This window comes from Diadema antillarum, unplaced genomic scaffold (genome assembly GCF_040938485.1).
Source record: "Diadema antillarum isolate AM-2024a unplaced genomic scaffold, OU_Dant_1.0 seq00000604_RagTag, whole genome shotgun sequence".
In the NCBI taxonomy this organism is placed as follows: Eukaryota; Metazoa; Echinodermata; class Echinoidea; order Diadematoida; family Diadematidae; genus Diadema; species Diadema antillarum.
In genome coordinates, this window is record NW_027271532.1 from 3,148,038 (window position 1) to 3,169,112 (window position 21,075).

Below are 21,075 nucleotides of genomic sequence, written 5' to 3' on the forward strand. Positions count from 1 at the left end.
CCATGTAAGGTGTCTGGAACCTTCACCACTCCCTTTGTTTTAAATTAATTTTTTGACATTGCCAGATTGTCATCCAAGTTAGTATAAGAGGGAATTCCACATCTTTTTATATATTTTTTCCTCGAATTATGAAAGAGCACTTGACTTATATCATATGAAATGCAGACGAGTCGGCGGAAAATGACGAGTGTTGAAGAGGATTGACAATGAGCGTTGACGAGGATTTCTTATGTAGGCCTACTTGCCGTCATAACCCCTCATACGTTATTTTTGATGATAATTATTTACTCACTTCCATACATGAAAAATACCATGTAACGTACACACACACACACACACACACACACACACACACACACACACACACACACACACACACACACACACACACACACACACACACACACACACACACACACACACACACACACACACACACACAAGCACACACATTCACTCAGTTCTCTCCCCTTTCCTCTCTTTCTCTCTCTCTCTCTGCGGTCTCTGCCTGTCCGTCTATCTGTGGTGTACGGAGGCGTACACGATGGATGTATGTATGTCTGTCTGCATGTGATATATAATAGGTGTGCACATTATGTATACATAGTATGTATGTACATTGTATGTATCGTAATGCCTGCTTGGGATCCACGTTGCCGTTCTCTATATTATTTCATTTGTCATTAGATATGGTGCACGACGGACATAAATAATATCAGCTTTATATTGTATGTCAATAGATATCCAACATTTTCTCTTTCGTTCCTTTGCACAGACATATCAGGGTTTGTTTGTTTGTTTGTTTGTTTTTTTAATATTTCCTTGATTGCTTTTATTCTGCCCGACTATGCATACTTTCAGAGCTGAATTCGCCACGCTAGATTTGAGTCTGTACAGCTGCCACGGCACGGCACCTGCCACGGCGTACAACTAAAACAGCACCTGATCCAACAACTTTGTCAGATACTCTCAAACTACTACAAGTAGTATCACAATCAACGACCAAAGACACATGTTTGTAGACGTCAGACAACTGGGGGTCAATGGGAATCTTTTCTTGTTCTTGATTTTTTTTTCTTGATGAAACATAACCATGACAGCTACATAATCAATAAAAGTGGGTACAATGTACTCATAAGTAATATCAAAAAGTTTCTTTATTTCACATCCGCTTGATTTTCCCGTATCAATAGCTTTATAATAATTTATTTAATCTCGCAGATCTACATGAAGAGATGATAGTCTAAACTATAGATTTGTATAATCAAAGCTAAATCATTGCTATAATGCGTAAAGTGAGGGTTTGATTTTTGTGTTCTGCTGCCATGGGTGAGTATAGACTCTGGGTTGAATTTTCTCTTGATTTTCCCCAATGTATACTGTGCAGCGATATAAAGTTGTAGCATTGGTTTGCAAAACAATAGATTCAATCGAGTCGATATCTCACCGACACGGTGTTCAGATAATGCATGGTTCAGAGTCATTAAGAAGAATTAACATTACGAATGCAAATAAGAAAGCGCTGCAATAGATTGTCCAATGAACCTTAACAATGATATTAACTGCTGATCTGTGAGTGAGCCTGCACAAATGGTCATAAACATTTGGGGTAATTTGGTATTTACATGTCAGGTAGAACAGGTCTGTCGGATCGACTAGGCGAATCAGACCTCATGGGCCATCGGATCTCATACTATGGGTCTGTCGGATCTCATAGGACCGTCAGATCTCATGGGGCCATCGGATCTCATGGGTTCATCGGACCTCATGGGCATGTCGGATCTCATGGGGTCATCGGATCTCATGGGTCTGTCGGACCTCATAGGGTCATCGGATCTCATCGGACCATCGGACCTCATGGGCATGTCGGATCTCATGGGGTCATCGGATCTCATGGGTCTGTCGGATCTCATGGGGTCTTCGGATCTCATGGGGTCATCGGATCTCATGGGCCTGTCGGACCTCATGGGGTCATCGGATCTCATCGGACCATCGGTTCTCATGGGCCTGTCGGATCTCATAGGTCCATCGGATCTCATGGGTTCGTCGGTTCTCATCGGTCTGTCGGGGCCATCGGTTGGACCGACGTCTCTTCGGCAGTTGGCCTGGTCACTCAAAATCATCTTGTTCACGTTGATGCCCTGCGCAGCAAAGAGACGGTAGTAACGTCCCAGCTCCTCTTCGCTTACATCCGGGTCCCTCGCCAATACCCAGTTGTTCTGGATGTTCATGAAGCCCCAGAAGAACTCGGAGCAAGAGTGCACGAGAGCGTAGCGACGGTAGTCTGTGCCCAAGACCCAGTAGTCTCCAGATCCTCCGTCTGTATGATAATATTAAGATAACAAGAAACCTGAACGATACATTACTTCCGTGCTTTGATGGGTATCTTTAAAAATATTAAAAATAAATGAATATACAAATAGATAAATGAATAAAAAAATATTACGATAGAAATTGACGGAGAACTGCCAGGAACAAGTACTTTCTTTCAATTCCATTCAAATGATTATATTTTCAATACAAATTGATATAGAGAGTAACACACAAAAAGAAAGTATATTACTTTCTTTTATAGAAAGTAATATACAAAATAATTTATGATAATATATCTACACCTTCCTTATAACGCTTACATGAGAACAAAATCTTTGGCTCCTGTAACAAAGCCAAAACAACAAAATACAACAAAGTTGCCATTTTCTACTTACTCTAAGATACCTGAGTTTCTTCACGCGTGCTTTGAAATAATTGATTTTCTCCTTCTTCTTATTATTATTATCATTATTACTGTTATTATGTTACTGTTATTATTATTATTATCATTATTATTGTTACTACTATTGTTATTATTATTATCAAAGACAGTTATCTCTTTAGTTCTTTAAGCATGTTACATCGCGTACAAATGACAAGAGAAATATTTTCATAATTTCAATCACATTACAATGAAACGCCATTCCGGCCGACCATGCAATGCCTTCAAGCTTTGCTTAATATGGTCGACATCTGCCCTTTCTATATCTATTTTACCTCTCTTGGCTCCTTTACAATTCAAGATCAATAATTGTCTATGTGTTATACTTTTATGTTGAGTTATCGTTTATAATTTCTAAACCTTATTACATTTCTTTCTTACTGCAGTTAAAGAACCTTATAGTACTGTAAAATATCGATTGTATCATTAATTTACTGAAAGCATAGAAATAAAGTCTTTTCTGAAGTAAGGAAATATGATAACGCACACACACACACAAAGTTCAGTTCAGGCTTGTTTCTGCCTTTCATTTGCTGTATGATACGACAAAGTCAAAGAAATTGTAGCATAATCATAAAATTGTTGATATGCATTGGTACACATTATGGCAGTACGATCGCAGGAAAATCGTAGAAGACATAAAGCTGTGTCAAAATGAATTATATTATGCAGAGGGGACATTTAAAACAAGGTTATGAAACTAAATGATTAAAAATACGGGAAACCATCTTCATATAAAAGAAGAGCTTGACTCAGGTGACTCAGGTGACAACTCTTCGTTGCATACCCCAGTCATCCATCCCTTCAGAGTACACCTCTCTCTTAATTCCTATCATCCGTTTCTGATTCTCCCAAAAGATGCGCTCTTTATAAATCGTTTACAATGCAATGAAATATTAATGAAAGGCGTGCGTAATGATTTATGCGAGCATCGTATATAGTAGGACTAGAGTGGATAAAACATTGATTCTTTTTTTTTTTTTGATAGATGGTCTGGGGTTGAAGCCTGCTTTGTGCGTTCATCTTGGACTAAAAATGTTTTACCCGATGGGTGCCCTTCATAACCTGGCAAAGCTGGGTTAGTAACTATACTCTGTTAGAGCAAGTGAAGAAGCTATCATGATGGGAAAGAAGACCACGTATACCTAGTTACCTATCAACATTATTATACCATAGTCTTAAAAATAGATACAACTCACGGCAAAGGGAACTTACAGGTGAAGAATCTGACGGAGAGTTTTCCTGGTTCCTGCCGGTCCGGCACCCTTGCCTCGCCGATGAAGGAGATGGGTCGCCTGTTCTTCATGACACCCGTGTTGTTGACAAGGATGAATCCATCGCCCATCATGTACTCGGCTGAGATACACGACAGTCCCTCCTCGAAGACGGCGTAGAACCTGGCGATCTCGTACCACTTACCCAGGTAGGCCTCGATATTGAAGTCTCGCATGACACGAACGTCGGGACACCCGCCGAAGCCGATGACCTGGGCCGAAGCGACCCCGGCCAGAGCGAGAACGAACACGGCAGCGATCACGCGCATGATTTTTCTGTGAAGCCCTGTGACTGGTCTGGGCAAAGTGATCTGGTCCAAGTGATGGAGTGTCCCGCGGAGAAAACCGTTTATTTGATGCTGAGAAGATACAAGGGCAGCGTCACGTATGTCGCTTGCTCGCCAGTTTGAACTACAACAAGTGAAAATTATCAAAAAGAAGAGAACTCTGTGGATTCTATGGGTGTGGCGATGAGTCGACAAACTTTCACTCCGTTTAAGTCAACATGAGAAGAAACTACAATAGACTGAGGAGCTTCTATGACGTCGTAACACTTACGTAATCAAGGGTGGCGAGCCCAGTGGAGGGCTCTTCAGTACCAGGTCTTGGACAAACAGGGAGCAGCCCGACATCTCGAAGCGGTACAAGCCAAAATTGAGGTCTGCGGATGGAGCACATAGGGCTTACATGCACTAGGGCCTTTAGTTGTTTAGCAGACACAAATATGGTTTCCCCTTGTCATATTGCCAGCGATTGTGTCTACAACGGAAAACAATTTCTTACTCCATACAACTTGACATGAATCAGCTCTGTTGTGTGTATGTTTTATTTTTCCAAAGTAATTACATATTTCTTTTCCACAGTCGTTTGCTTAGTTATGGGGTCTTTCAATAGGGTACTATTATTGAATCATATTACATCAACCCTTTCTTTTTTCCCCTGCAGTACAGCATTGCTTTTCTCAGACTGTGAAGTCACAGTTCATTGAGTTTAATGTCCGATCTATACCCGTCTAGTCTCCCAACACACAGTGCACAGACCCGAGCGCCAGTTACGTAATATAATTATGATATTGTTTATAGTAACACCGCTCACAGACACGACGGTCTAGATTATGCTTTACTTAAAAGAAAACAAAAATAGTGCGGGATCCTTAAGAAATCAGGATTGTGGTGGTGGAGATCGATGGCACGTTGTATACTTATGTCCAAACATATTATAACATTCTATAACAACAATGTCATATTTTAGAACATTATACGTAGATTATCAAACTAAATTAACGATCATTGCCAACACAATACCAGCCGAGATAACTTGTCACCATCTAGGGTGATGAAATACGAGTAAAACCAAGAGAGAATGAAAGAGAAGTGAAGCATTAATGGGTAAAATTTGTCTTAATAATAATCTCACAGCCATTAACTGGCCATTATCTCATCAGTGGTATAGTACCTTCGCCCTGTGACCGGGGTTCAAAAGAATGCTTAGTATATTAGTTACTTTTCTTTTCCACATAAAGTTTATAATAATATCACACAGATCGAGCACAATATCTCATTTACGGAGAGGGAATGCACAGAAAAACAGTAAAATTTCTGTACGATAATCATACATCGATCTAAACTGGTGTCAGATATCGTTTCGATGGAATACATTATTATGAAATATAAGGTCAGATTTTGGAAGTTTGGGGGAAAAGAGCCAACGCCCTTGATGAGCGGTATCATGATGCCACGCCCTCTTTTTATGGCACTCTGTTTACATTGCTGGAACGGAGAATATCGGCGGACAATGTAATAAGTCCCGTTTCTCCGTCCTCCTCGTTTTTCGTGATACTCACTGCATGTGATATGTTCGCTTATGGGGGGGGGGGGGGGGTGTCTAAAATCATTATTCTTTATGGCAATAATGGTGATCACAGTTATGTAACTAAAAACGATAGTAGTCATCTTGAACATAATATTATGACAAAATAATGGTAATGGCATAATACAAAAAACAATATGTGTGCCAGTTTACACGATATACGTACAACTACAAGTGAGTAGTATTAAGTTCACGATCACAGTCATAAACATTAATGCATCGCATTAAATATAGAGAGTTTATACGTTTTAGTTTGAGGAAACGTTAGGAATGCCTATATACAGGGTACCAAAAACAACAAATAGACTGTGGAAAATAAAGAGATCTTGAATTGTTTGGCACTGCACAGACAGATTAAGCCATAATCTCACTCGTATTACTTTTATGAACCAGCCGCTGCTTGAAAATATGAAGGAGCTTAATCCCAAGAGCCATTTGCATGCCCTCGTGTATTTCAGTACATACCTATCTATTAAATCGAGCTAGACAGATTTCTATTCAGCACACGTTAACCCCTCGCAGTCTTAGCTTTTGTAAGACTTCATCACCTTGAAAATATAAAAGAAAAAGCAGATTCGAACACAGCAAGGGATGCTTTACCCACCAAGACACCCACACTGATATTGTTATTCACGAATCCTATGGGGGGGGGGGGGGGATGTGCTTCCTTTAAAATTGCTCGCTTTAAACGAACTTGCTACAAGAGAGAGAGACGTTTCCGTCTTAAAACGCCGAGGTCCGATACAGGGCTATGTGGTTGCTGCAAATCGTCTATTTTGGTCTGTGGTTGATGGGGAGGGATGCCCGGTCGGTCACTTAATGGAGGGATAGATATTCTGCAATGTTGTAGAGCTAGATTTAGCTGGCTTATTCCCTTGGCAGTTATATCATGATCTTTTGCTTGATTTTCCCAGGACATCGAAATATGATGTGACACTATATCCATCTGCGTCTAGCAGAGTGTAGGCCCTATGAATGTTTAGATCATGACAGGGGCATCTGATGACCTCACATCATGCATCAAGCGTAATTTCAACCATACTATAATGTGGCCGGAATGATATCCCTACCATAAAAGAAAGACCAATCATCACTGATCACTCAATAGGCAGTGATAGGGTGTCACCATGGCAACTGGCCGTCGCTGCTTGAGTTTTTTCTCATGTAGGCCTACTACATTGTAAGTATGTTACATTATGGTCGTATCTCTTGCTCTCTATTATTAGTGCACTTTTCAGATCAGTGATTCCCTTTAAACGTGCAGAGTCCCACCCGTAGAAAAAAAAAGCGTTAAGTGTCACACGTAAATGTGCTAAGTTGAACCTTTCATTTGATTTAGTGCGTGCAATTCTTTTTATCTCTGTCTTTTATTCCCTTACAGATTAAAGGCATTTATAAGATGTAATGTCCTGTAAGGCAATGTGGAATCACAATGGTATCTTCATGTTGTATATTATCGGATGGCACTCAAATGGCCCGTTCTTTCAGCTTCGTCAAGAATCCATGCCGAGGTCACCCCTAAACAGACCGACATAATAAACTTCCTCCTCTCACTTTAAGAAAGGTGCATGGCACTGATCACATACTGACAAAAAGGGCTTTTATTGTCAAGGAATTAGTCGAGCCTACAAATCTCAAGAACAAACCGTAGGAGCCGACACGATGCTTTTCAACAATTAACACAATAGGGGATGTCGTGGGGTGGCGCCTGTCATTTGCATAAAAATAAAGTCAATCATGAGATGGCGTCACTAGTGGTGGAGAGATATTTTTAAAAGGAATGAACCCTGGCAGTTTTACTAGGACCAAAATTAGTGTCTGCGTATGTGCTTTAAGACAATATAGGAACTGGATTTACAGTATCTTGCTCCAACAAAAACACGCCCTTTTATGCAAGCCTTATCATTATATATATATATATATATATATATATATATATATATATATATATATATATATATATATACACAATTATATATATTTGTTGTTCGCCATTCTTTATTATGAATAAACAATGTAACATGAAAGGCCTAGGTTGTCTCCTGGATTTAACTGGAGACACAAGGCAAAGACAAAGAACAATACAGAAAACATGTAAATACATCTTACATAGTAAAAACACACTCGACAATTACAGTTACATAATCACAAACAAATTGACCAAAAATGCATTATATATTATAGACAAATTAAAATATCCAATATTTGAAATCAAAACACACATTTCTATCATGATAATACAACTTCATCTCATTCTATTTTTTCTTCTTTATGCCTTTTACAAAGTCGATCTCTTTGACCTCTCTCCATCTCTCCCCCCTCTTCTCTCCCTCTCTACCTTCCCCTCCTATACATTTCTTATACTTTTCTTTCACTTCATTACCAATTAACCTCACACCTTATAAATTTCTTCTCCAGAAACTCTACTTTCACTTTTTCATTAAAAATAACAACAATCCAATAACAACACCAAATCATATAACATCAAATCTTTTATAATATATTATATCAATTCATATACCACATTTTGACGTATATATCACGCTTCGTTGGTAAACTGTCCACACGATATCAACTATGAGCGCTGATGAGTGGTATTTAAGTCCTCCAGCCAAGGTGTAGCACAAGGTAGTATCTGAAAATGTGCCCTGTTTGCATGTTGCTACATGCCGGGGGTCTTTTCGAATCTTCATGAATATCGAAAGTTGTTACGTTTAGCGATTGATCATTATCTATCCGTTCTGTTTTATTTTCAATGATTCAGTTCTCAATAGTCCCCGTAATTATGACCATCGTATTGCCCAAAATTATAAACATCACAATCCCCGCTTTCACTTTCAAAAACCAACCATCTAATCGACTAACTATCCAATCAACCAAGCAACCAAGCAATATGCCTATACCAGGGAGGTGACTAGCACCTCCCTGCCTATACTAACCAACCAGCCAATTATACCAGCCAGCCAGCCAGCCAGCCAGCCAGCCAGCCAGCCAGCCAGACAACCCCTTGACCCGTGAGACAACCTACCAACCAGCAACCAACCAACCAACCAACCAACCAACCAACCAACCAACTAACCAACCAACCAAACAAACAAACAAATGAGCACATGCAGAAACATATAGAACAAGAATATCTAACGAAATAAAGTTTAATAATGCGGCAGATGCAGCTTTTAATTAGAAGACAATATGGGGTCAAAATAATAATATTTGTTAGTCACCGTGTACTAGCCCGTATGTTTGTGATTTAAGTTATGTAGTAATGATACAATATTATATGGTTCATATTATTCAGAAACAAAAGGGCGTTATGGTTGTTTCCTTTGGTTTCCTCAATAATAATGAAAGACTGCAGAAAATGAATGATTGCAATATAACAGCACTTTACTGGATTCTGAGCAAACAATAAAGAAGAAAAGGTAGAAAGGTAGGCCAAAACAAACAAACTTTGAAATATATATCGTAAAAAGTGAAATCTAATGAAAATGAAAAAATAGATTAAAGGAAAGATAAGAGGACAGGAGAGCCTGTACAGAGAAAAAGACATAAGGGAAACGATTTCTGGATGAGAAAGTGATATGAAATCTTAAGAAGAAAAAAGAGGAAAGGGAGAAAGAGAACGGCAAGGGGGAGGAGGATCGAGGTGCATATGTATACAGGGGGAATGGGGATACCACAACATTTTGAAAATACTGTTCCTGTCGTATGTAATTATGTTGCACCGGTCCTCTGTTTTAAAGTTAAAGATAGGAACCCGGAAGAGAAAGGGTTCCCAGAAAAGCATTGTATTGTTGGTGGGGGCGAGTATAACATACAAGTAATATCATTATATTGCGAGTATATCCTGGACATTGTGCTAGAGCCTCGATATAATATATCTCTAGGGCGGGTGTAGGCCCTATGGCACATAATGATGCATAGCAAACAAGTGTTCAGGGCCTAGCATGTTTTGTTTTGTCTTATTTTTTTTCCCGCTTGGACGGCGTTTGATAAGGCCGCATTTGCCACAGTTTCACCGAAATGCATACCGCTCCCCTGCACCCTTCCCTGGGTAATCCTTTGGGTTTTACACTCACAAACTGAAATACTATCCAGTTGAAGTGATGTGATGAAATGACAATCAGTGATTGGGCGAAAATTAGTGGGTAAACCATTTGATTCAACTTGAAATAAACTGATTTCTAATACTTACTATAATCGGCAGGGAAGATTATAACGGATATACTAGATCGTTCTCACTAGGCCTTTGTAATCATTACTAATTTAGCTCTGTGATTTGCACAGTGAAACACATCACACGGCGTCTGGTCGGGCTATTTGCGCAGTAGGCCCTACAGTGTATAAGAATTGAATGGCGATGATTTGGCTTTTGGTATTTGAAGATACCATAGATTGCATTGGCCATCATCGCAGCGCCTGGGTACGGTAGCCATGAGACTGGATGTAAACAACTCGTGGAATACAACATGGCATCGAAGAGAAAGTCGCATAGTAAGCAGAGTTTATCAAATGCTTTGAAGGATCACGTCGAGTATCATGTCATTCCAAGACAGGAGGAGATAAAGCGAATTCATTTTGCCATACTTAATCGTATAATTATCCCGATCTTGAACAGAGTGGGTGAGATTGATGATCGCTTTCGGTGCGACTGTGACAAGTATCGGGGATTGAAGTCACTTGATGGAGCACACGATCTCGTGGGCTTGAATTACCGTGAGCGATACTGGGTTGACATCGCAGTTGTTTTATCGAATCTCTTGACGTCGAAATGCATATCAAACCCCGAAGACGATCAGAACCTAGCCGTGCAGCAATTCACGTCAGCTTTTCTCGATAGTGCTGCCTGCGATAACCCTTACATATCACCGCTTCCTGGGTTTGGGTATGTCCTCACGGATGCTTCAAAATCACTGACCCACGATTTGCTGAGCATCAAACAGGATGATGTGTCGTCAGCACAGCGTGAAAGTCTGGACTTTGCAAACAGGTCATTCCTTTCCCCGGGAAAGGTTATCAAACGGTTCTTCAGCCTTGTGGAGGAAAGCATAGAGATTCTACTTGCTGAATGTGTCTGGGAGGAGGAGCCCACCATCTACGAAATTTCTGTGAAAAGAGAAGGTCTGTTTTAGTGTTGCAAAGATAAACAAAACGTTTTAAACCCGTTTCTGTATCTCTTGTTGATACCTTTCTGTTAGTGTTACAAAGAGCATACAGCGTGTATGTCATCTAATGTATTGATGTAGACTAGATTCAAGTGTATAATCTGACAAAAATATGGTAAACTTATGAAAGAAAACACATGTTTTGAGTTAAAGAAAACACGTTTTGAGTTAAAGAAATTAAGATGTAGAGTCTATTTATATAAAACCACTACCACGCAGTACTGCTGAGTAGATGATGGAAAATGTGAGTGGAGTCACACAAAAGTGTGAATTGACCATACTTTGTTGTGATGTGAGCATGCAGTATTTCATCTCAGATTCTTTCCCAGCAGTGGGTCAAAAGAGTGATCCTGTTCATATGATTATTTGTCGATACTCATGTGTATTGCTTTTTAAGTTATAATTTGCTGTTGATTACAAATGTTGAATCTTCTTATTAGTCATACAGTGAAGTGTCTGCACTCACTCATTTCTGTTGATGTTTGGGGACAGTGTGACTGTCCTCGTGCAGGCATCTCCCACTAGAGTCTTTCTTATCATGTTATAATTGTTCAAATTCTGTTTCTTTACAGGCTCGTTAGTCAGGCTCCATGTCATTCTAAGTGGAGAGGAATACACCATAGACCTTGTTCCAGTCCTAGAGCTGGGAGGATGGTGGCCCAAGAGCATACAGGCCTGGGGTCCATCGGGCGCTGCCAGGCCAAACCAGTGGTTGGACTATGCCAGAATGACGAGGGTCAAGCAGAAGTTCTATGTGTACGCAGCGCGACCCCCGCCCGGTCACGACGCCTTCCGCCTGTGGTCTACGTGCTTTTTTGTGAGTGAGAAAATCCTCTCGCAGTCTGTGGTAGAAGAGATGGATGCCCAGTCATCATGTCGTGCTGCGGTCTTACTCGCCATGCGCTCTCTGTGCGAGGAAAACCAGGAAGACTTCCATCCCATCACCCCGCGCCTCGTCACGATCACGTTCCTCCACCAGTGCACCCAGTACCCACTGGAGGACGACTGGGCGCCCCACAAACTCGGACGTGCCTTTGTCGATCTCTTCATGGCGCTGATCGCTGCGGTGAAGGCGGGAGTGTGCAGTCACTACTTCCTGCCCTCCGTCAACATCCTGGACAACTCAGAAGACCTCAAGCCAGTGGTCCACCAACTGAAAGCCATACTCAGTGACATTGTGGAGAATCCCAAGAAGACACAGTTCCTTCACCATGAACATGGCCGATCTGATGGTGCCCCAAGTAGATGATCATCATAGCCATGAATAGACGTCAAAGAAACCAGTGTTACACCACAGCTTTTCCAAACCTAGGTGTTACACTTTTGATATCATTATCAATGAAAAAATTATTCCCAGTCATAAAGGTCCAGTATTGTCAGTGTCATTTTCTTAGTACACTTTAATGCAACATTTACTTACCTACCTCATGAACATATGTGGTCAGTAGTATACCGAGGCCGCAAAAAATGGGGGGGGGGGGGGAAGGGGGGGGGGAAGGGGGGGGGCGTTGGTTCATGAAAAAAAAGAAAAGAAAGAAAGGGGAAAAAAAGAGGAAAATCTTAAAAATTCTTAAAAATCAATAGTTCCCTCATGTACAAGGGGAACATCCTCTTTTAATTAACCCTTTCCTCTCTCACTCCCCCTGATTAATTTGTGTTGATAATTTCCCACATATTCCATCAAATATGTGTATACAAGATATCTAAATTTCAACTTTAAATAGGCAAAAGCTCCCTCGTACCTGAAGGGTGGGGATAGCACTCTCCCACGCTTTCTCACTGTTCGCCCCCCCCCCCCCCCCGCACTGTGCATACAAGTGGGGGGGGGGGGGTGACCTTGACACCTGCTCTGGTCTCGCAGCCCCCCCCCCCCCCCCCCCCCCCCCCAAACTGAAAAACGTTCCGCAGCCCCTGGTATACATACACGTACATTGTTTGTAAAGTTTTTGTAATACTGGGGGAAAAAACCCCACACAAGTTATCATATATTGTGATATGTGTACACATTTGTTTTGGGTTTTTTGTCACACGTAACTTACTTATTGAGGAGAATTTAGTTTCCAGAAATGACATTTACATTTTTGGGACTCCAGGCATTCTGTGTGATATTCTTTCAATTTAGCAGTTTTCCTAATAGAAGGGGACACTACTGTAAAGCAAGATATTGGAACCGACAGCCTTTTTCGCAGCATGAAATATTTATGATTTGCCACTGGCAATCAATGCATTTAGTGTAGACAAGAACTTTCATGTGCATTTTAATTTTGAGAATCTTGGCTCGTGCAAAATTTGTGAAATTACATGCAAGCAAACATTTCTGGTCTTACAGTACACTGTACATGCATGAAGTGAATCAAGAATATCCTTCCAACAATCGAAAGTAAACTTGTCTACAGAGCACTATAAATGGGGAAGCTTCTGAATACCTGACACTCTTGTTAAAAAAACAGTCCGTGATATTCACAAATTACGAGACAAGATCTGCTGGTTCAGAGGGGCTGTTGGTACCTAACGCCAAAACAAAGGCTGGAAAACAAGCCTTCTTACACATCGGAGCTGTTTAATGGAATAGCTTACCAAAGAATATCAGACATGCTTCATCCAAACAATCTTTTTCAGCACAGTTCTGTAGAGCACTTAATTTTGCTAGAGAATAATTAGCTAGTACGATTTATTTTTTTTTTTTTTAGAGGAGGGAGGTAGTGAGATATACATGTACCAATTATTAGAAGTGTCGAAATATCTAAACACACGTTAAAGTCACATATTCTTCATGATTAGATGTGTATTGTTTCATTATATATGTATACAATGTACATAAATGTGTGTTGCATGCTCTATATTTGTTTTTCATATCATGAGGTTTTGATGTTTATACGTACATGTGTGTATTGTCCATACTGTGCACGGCCTCCATGAACAACAGTGTTCAACTCACTGATAAGGAGCCTCACTTTGAAAACAAGACTAATAAATAAATTGTCAACAATATTTGCCAAAGTATCTAGTCAGAAATAACTTCATAAGGTACTGTAGTAATGATTTGATACCGTCAGTACATTTTTTAAGATAATTTTTTACATGAAGTGTGTTTATACTTCCTTTTAAGCAATGTAATCATGTATGCGTATGAATAATGCAAGCAATTAGTAATGTGAGTTGTGGCTATTATTTTTATGGTAGAAATTTAAGGCACATTAAAGTAGGCTGAAGCTATGTTTGTGCAGGCCGTAAACAAATGTAGGCAGGTTATTTTCTTCTTTTGTAGTTGCAGCTGAACAAATTTTGTGTAATCACAGTACAAATGCTGTACATGTATTGTAAATACAATGTATTTATTAAGGCTTATATGTGTAAATTGCTTTTTTTTTCTCAGTGTGCAATTGGACAGATGGTGATACTTGAGTTGACAAGAGAACTTTAAGATAACTTCATCATGTGTGTCGTTATCCATAACTGCAGTAAATTGATGATCGTAGGATATCACCAATCAATCTGTCAACAAAATGTTTGTGCTCTTTTTTATGATCATACAATTGTATGTGACAGAAGCGTGTTCATTACATCTGAATGATTAGAATTTGGGCTGGCTGTCTTTCTTCAGTTTATGTAGTACACCTATTGTAAATACCAACAATAAATGTAGAAATACATGTATACATGTATGCTAAACTAGAAGTACATGTATGTTTTGCTTGAGTTTGGTTTTCATTTTATCTGTATCAGGTACAAGTAGAAGAGATAGATGCTACATTTGTATGTAAACAGATAGAAACTGTAGGTACTTGTAAACCCACAATGATATTGAAATGAGATAGAGAAAGCAAAGAACGAATAAGATAGAAGTAGAAATCTGCCAAAGTCCATTTTCTGATTACAGGGAAGTAACTTCTCAGGCCAGAACATGACAAGGGTGTACTAGATACATGTGCATCATTTTAGTCGGATAATATCCAAGTTTCTTCAATTCGATTTTTTTTTTCAACCTTGGCAGAGTTGATATACAGGTATCTACAAAAAATGCTAGGGACAAAAAAAAAAAAGCTTCACACAGACAGACGAATGCATCGAAAGTATTTTGTTCACTGGGTTGTATTGCAAAGTGGAAGATTTTCAAAATCTTTATTTTATTTTCTGTACAGCACAAACATACATGTGTACTCCATTTCACATTTCATCTCAATATTTGTTTCTTACATGTCTTTGTCCAAAATACAGTGTAACACCTCTAGGTATTTTTCCTGATGCGCACAGGGGCTACCACAAACATTGAAAAAAATAATTCTATGCATAGATATATATTGTAATTCTTCTTATGACAAACAACACGAGACTAGTAGAATTACTTTGGCATTACAATATCAGTTTGACATCTGCCCTCCCCTCCCCCATCCCCCCAAAAAAAACATACCAAAACAAAACAAACAAAATAAAAACTGAGCGAAATCAAGATTATTCCAGCGAAGGGATTAAGAAGTGCTATGAAAGATTTTTAGCAGTTGTTATCGTACAAATGCATTTATATGGAGGGAGACAACTGATAAAAATCTTTCATAGCAAAAAAAATAAAAAATACAGTACTTTGTTGTGACAAGAGTTTATTTAACAGCTTAAGCAAATACAGTTCAAAATACAAAACACAGAATTTGAGTAAATTTGAAACTACTGCAAGTTGCTATTGAATATTAAACCATTACAGTACATAGTTTGCATCAAACCCTATCATATCTATCGTGTACTTTCACGGCCCCATCACTGTACTGCCACATGAAATAAATTTTCAGATCACAACATCAGACTTTTAACATCGCATTTCTTACAATTCTCATGACCAATGCATTTCATTTCTCGCAGGCAACATCTGCAACACATGCAGACTTCCTTTACACAGCAACCCACACGGAGGCAGGCCCTAGGCAGGCCTCGAGGCAAAGCCTTACTTTTGCCCCCATGCTAACCTGCTCACCCGCCATCAGACCAGAGTACACACGCTAAGCTTACTTAACCCTTTCTGTGACAGGGACTTTGGACAGGGTGTACAATGCTATTTGAGTTTATTGTGCCATTCAGCACTCAAAACACATTTAAGGAGATAAGAGCAATTTTTACTCCATGTTCTAGTTGGCTCCAATAAAGAGAATAAAATCAGATAAATAATTTGGACAGAGGAAAGTTTTTGAAAAATACCAAGTTGTGCATGGTCACAGACCCTGCATCCCTCATACATTGATGATATTAAAATAGAGAGAGTTGTCAAGTCTAACAGGAAGATAGAACAGAAGAAAGACTTTCAGAGAGTCATATTACATTTCATTTCACCAGGTTACAGCATACAATCTTTGGTGTAGTCCACAATCCTATGACAGCATTCTTTACATTCCCTGAAGTGTTAACATGGAATATTTCCCAGTGTAGATTTTTAGCTGACCTGAGCCAAAGGCTCAAGTAGATCTACTGCGATTATTTATCGTCCAGTATCTTTTGTGCACTGTCCATCATGCATAAACTTTCTACATTTTCAACTCTCGAAGAATCCATGATGGATTTTCATGAAACTTGGCAGGAAGCATCCCTTAATTGATGGGATTTCAATATGTTCAAATGGGGACTGGAGACCCAAAGCCATCAAATTAAGAAAGCTTTATAAAAGAAGATCTTTTCTAGAGGCAAAAGTGATAAAGCCAAGTTAGTATTTCATTTCGTGAGTTTACGCAAGAACTCACAGTGAGAGCCCGCTCGACGCGCGCGCAGTCAGTCGACCTTCGAGATACCTACTACTCTGTCCCTATTCACCCCTCACATCGCAAGTATTTGAGATTTGTCTGGCAAGGGAAATGTTGGCAATTTAGGGTACTCCCCAATGGCCTTAGTACAGCGCCTAGACTCTTCACCAAACTTATGAAGCCGGTGTTCTCAAAACTGAGACAGGCAGGCCACCTGGTTGTGGGGTATTTAGATGACACTCTCATAATTGGTGAAACTGAATCGCAAGCACTAGAAGCGGTGCAAGCAACCACAAAACTGCTCTCTGATCTTGGTTTTGTTATTCATTCAGAGAAATCTACCCTAGAGCCTCAGCAACGGCTCTAATTCTTGGGGTTTGTCTTGGATTCAGACAGCATGACCATAACGCTCCCTCGTGAGAAATGTCAAAATATCAGGGCAGTATGTGCGGAATTTCTAGGGAAACAAAACCCTACTATCAGGCAGGTGGCGCAGGTCATTGGGAAACTGATTGTTACTTTCCCTGCTATTCAATATGGCCCCCTCTTCTATCGTAACCTAGAAAGAGATAAAATTCTTGCACTGAAATCAAGCAAAGGGCATTTTGATAGCCCTATGAATTTGTCTGAAGCTTCTAAACAGGAGTTAACTTGGTGGTTCAATAACATTCACTGCCAGTCGGCACCAACGAGTCGAGATCGACCAGCGTTAGAGCTCCGTACTGATGCCAGTGGGCAAGGATGGGGTGCCACTGATCTAAGCTGTGTAACTGGCGGTAGATGGAATGATCAGGAGATAGTGTGCGCTCAAAACAATGAAATCAACTATCTTGAAATATTGGCTGCAGGGCTTGGTTTGAAATCATTTTGTGGCCACCTGCATGATACGCACGTGCTCATTAGAACTGACAACACAACAGCTGTAGCCTACCTGAACAATATGGGAGGCATTAAATCTCAAGCCTGCGACAGGGCAGCACGAGACATTTGGGTTGGGTGTAAGGAAAGGAACATCTGGATCACAGCAGCCTATTTACCTGGTCGTGACAATACAGAAGCAGACAGGAGATCTCGTCATTTTAATGACAGAACAGAATGGATGCTGAAGAAGAAAATTTTTACAGATATCACAAAGAAATGTGGTACTCCCCAAATTGATCTCTTTGCGTCCAGACTCAATAAGCAACTGCCTGCATATGTTACGTGGCTGCCTGACCCGGATGCGGTTTCAGTGGATGCATTCACTCTGAATTGGGGTGATCTGTATTTCTAAGCATTCCCTCCTTTCTGCCTCATCCCCAAATGTCTCCAAAAATATAAAACGACAAGGCACATGGTCTCTTGATTATCCCAAACTGGCCGATGCAAGCGTGGTTTCCTCGCATGAGGAGAATGCTAAGAGATGAACCACTCTTTATTCCTAGACACAGAAATTTGATTACGCAACCAGTATCTGGGGAACCGCACCCTTTACACGCTTGCCTTGATCTGTTATGTTGCAGGTTTTGAAGCTGCCGTACAAGAACTCTGGCATGAGCAGCAAAACGGTGGACATCTTGGCAGCATCTTGGAGGGCATCAACCCAAAGACAGTATTGTACATATAAAAGGAAATGGAAAAAGTTTTGTACACTTCAGAAGGAAAGTCACCTTCATTGCCAAAATTAATTTTGTTTTGAAGTTTTTTACGCACATGGTTTATGAAGAGAACTTGAGCTATTCAGCTATTAATTCAGCATGGAGTGCACTTGCTGCCTTTCTAGTGTTAGAGGATGAACAATTCACTATCAGCACTCATCCGCTTCTCTCTCGTTTTATGAGAGGTGTGTTCCAGCTCAGGCCCCCAAGGCCGCGGTATTCAGAAATTTGGGATGTGAATATTGTTTTCAAGTATTTGAGAATGCTAGCTCCTGCAAGCTCACTTAGTTTGAAGCAATTATTAACGATGAAACTGTACATGTTACTGGCCTTGATATCCACCCAGAGGGTACAGACTTTGCATTGCCTGAATCTAGACAGCATGATTCTCAAACAATCTATGGTGTCATTCAAAGTTAATGAACATCTTAAGCAGTCTAGACCTGGGAATTTTGGATTGGACATACTCTTGAAAGCGTACCCCCCAAACAGACGTTTGTGTGTAGTTACATACATTAAGGCCTATCTTCGGAGAACCAAGGATATCCGAGGTGAGGAACGACATCTCTTCATTAGTTTTCGCAAGCCTTTCAAGAAAGTAACAGCACATACTATTTCTCGATGGATCAAGGAAATCATGACTAGCGCTGGCATTAACACCACAATGTTCAGTGCACACTCAATCAGGGCAGCATCTAGCTCAGCAGCAAACAAAGCGGATGCACCTATTCCTCTGATCCTTGAAAAAGCAGGCTGGTCCAAAGAGCAGACATTTCGCAAATTCTGTGACAAGCCTCTGCAAGACGAGGGAAAGTGTCTGTCGCAGCTGATTATGAGGAAATGATGGCCTCAGACCCAGGTAATTTTAGCCTACATTTTGCTTGCCATTGTGCATGCCTAAGATTGTTCAGTTGGAACAAATGTGACTTCTGTGTTACAAAATCTCACTGTGAGTTCTTGCATAAACTCACGAAATAAAATAGAAAGATTAAACGAGAACTTACCAGTTTGAAGTTTGATCATTATTTCATGAGGGAGTTGGAGAAAGAATTCACAGTCCCTCCTCTCATTCCCTTTCATAAATATTATCCCAAAATGTATAGATCAACTTCAAGTAAGTTCTCAATCTTTCCACTCTGACAGAAGTCACATCTTGTTCCTACGAAGTATGACTGCGTGCGCATCGAGCGGGCTCTCACTGTGAATTCCTTCTCCAACTACCTCATAAAATAAAGATCAAACTTCAAACTGGTAAGTTCTCATTTAATCTTTCTATTATGATTAAGTACATTGTTTTCTGTAGTTTCACGTTTGCCCACTGCAGATATGCAGTTACTCAGGTGAGTGCAAGACCCACTGAGCCTCTTATACAAGCGCAAATGATGCAAGCATGGAAATTTTCTTCTTTGTTTTATGCATGAGAATTGCCACAGTCACTTATACAACACTGATGATCAGTGAAATTAAAACTATGCTAATATTCTCTTATCAAATGAAGTGCAAAAGTGAATCACAAAATCTTCACTTTGTGTCTTCTCTACTGGCAAAGAAAATTTCTCAAAGGCAAGAAATGTGTAACATCAAAAACTGACCTTTCTCGGGAAAAATGTCATGGTTAAATGTGTTATTATGCTGCCCTCTACAGTCAGAGGCAGCTCACTCCATTCCTTGGTAAAGACACAGAGCTACTGGGTCTGACACAGTCACAACCTGTGCACCTAAAATATCCACTTCTCAATTGCAAAGAGTACACTGCAAACCCAATGAAGTGGCACGTCTCGCAACACATCCCTGCGGAAAACGGGTGAGTGACACCGACCCTTCATGGTTCACCCAGTGTGACCAGCACTAGTCATCAATCAGACATATCATGCCATATGAATAATTAATGATGATGAAGACGTTAATTTGCATATCAACTACGCATCATATGATCATATGCTGAATAATAATGATGATGGCGATGTAAATTTGCATATTAATAGAAGTTGAATATCACAACACAGCGGCACTTTGGTGAAAGGGACACAGACAGAGATAAGTAATACCCCATTCCACAGGCATTTTCTCTCATCGGAAGCAAAGTTTGTTGCTTCCGGCCACCCACCAAAGTGTATCGCATTGCAGTCCAATAAATCCTACTTGGTTTGTCTACTATCAGGTGAGTGTCAACGATCTTGCCTCGCCAGATCATCACCAAACATGTCTGACACTGACCCGATAGTTGACGAACACAAGTCGGATTAATTGGACTGCAATGCGAACCGATACACTTCAGTGGGAGGCCAGAAGCGATACACTTTGCTTCCGATGAGCGACCGACCGATGAGAGAAAATCTCTGTGGAATGGGGGTAAAATGGAACTTGGATGCTCCACTCTTGTGTCATTTGGATGGAGGATGGGAACTGATTTTTGGCAAGGGCAAGTAATGCCTTCTTGCTCATCCTCTTGCAGACCTTCAATTTTCCATCATGTTTAATACAGAAAAGACATGTACTATATAAATAATGTATGATGAAAATTCTTCAAATTACCTAAAAAAAAATAAAAAATTGAAAGAAAGAAAAAATCATACAGTGTACTCCCATTACAGTGAATGCAGTTATAACAAAATTTCTGTTTCAACAAATTACAAATTCAGGTCTCAAAAT

At 40.1% G+C, this 21,075-nt stretch overlaps 1 protein-coding gene across 1 annotated transcript; it reads left to right on the plus strand.

Annotated features, from left to right (window-relative positions):
• Positions 1-1,695: 1,695 nt before the first annotated feature.
• LOC139735864 (uncharacterized) lies at positions 1,696-19,656 on the plus strand. The gene is made up of 7 exons (XM_071646611.1): positions 1,696-2,099; positions 2,150-2,322; positions 3,521-3,533; positions 10,382-11,019; positions 11,636-12,304; positions 18,289-18,377; positions 19,567-19,656. The coding sequence occupies exons 1-7, from the start codon at positions 1,696-1,698 to the stop codon at positions 19,654-19,656; spliced, it is 2,076 nt and encodes a 691-aa protein (XP_071502712.1).
• The last annotated feature ends 1,419 nt before the right edge of the window (positions 19,657-21,075 follow it).

Coding starts and splice junctions, on each gene's coding strand:
- LOC139735864 (XM_071646611.1), top strand. CDS start 1,696: ATGGGTCTGTCGGATCTCATAGGACCGTCAGATCTCATGGGGCCATCG. Junction 2,100..2,149: donor GGACCGACGTCTCTTCGGCA/GTTGGCCTGGTC, acceptor TGCCCTGCGCAG/CAAAGAGACGGTAGTAACGT. Junction 11,020..11,635: donor AATTTCTGTGAAAAGAGAAG/GTCTGTTTTAGT, acceptor GTTTCTTTACAG/GCTCGTTAGTCAGGCTCCAT.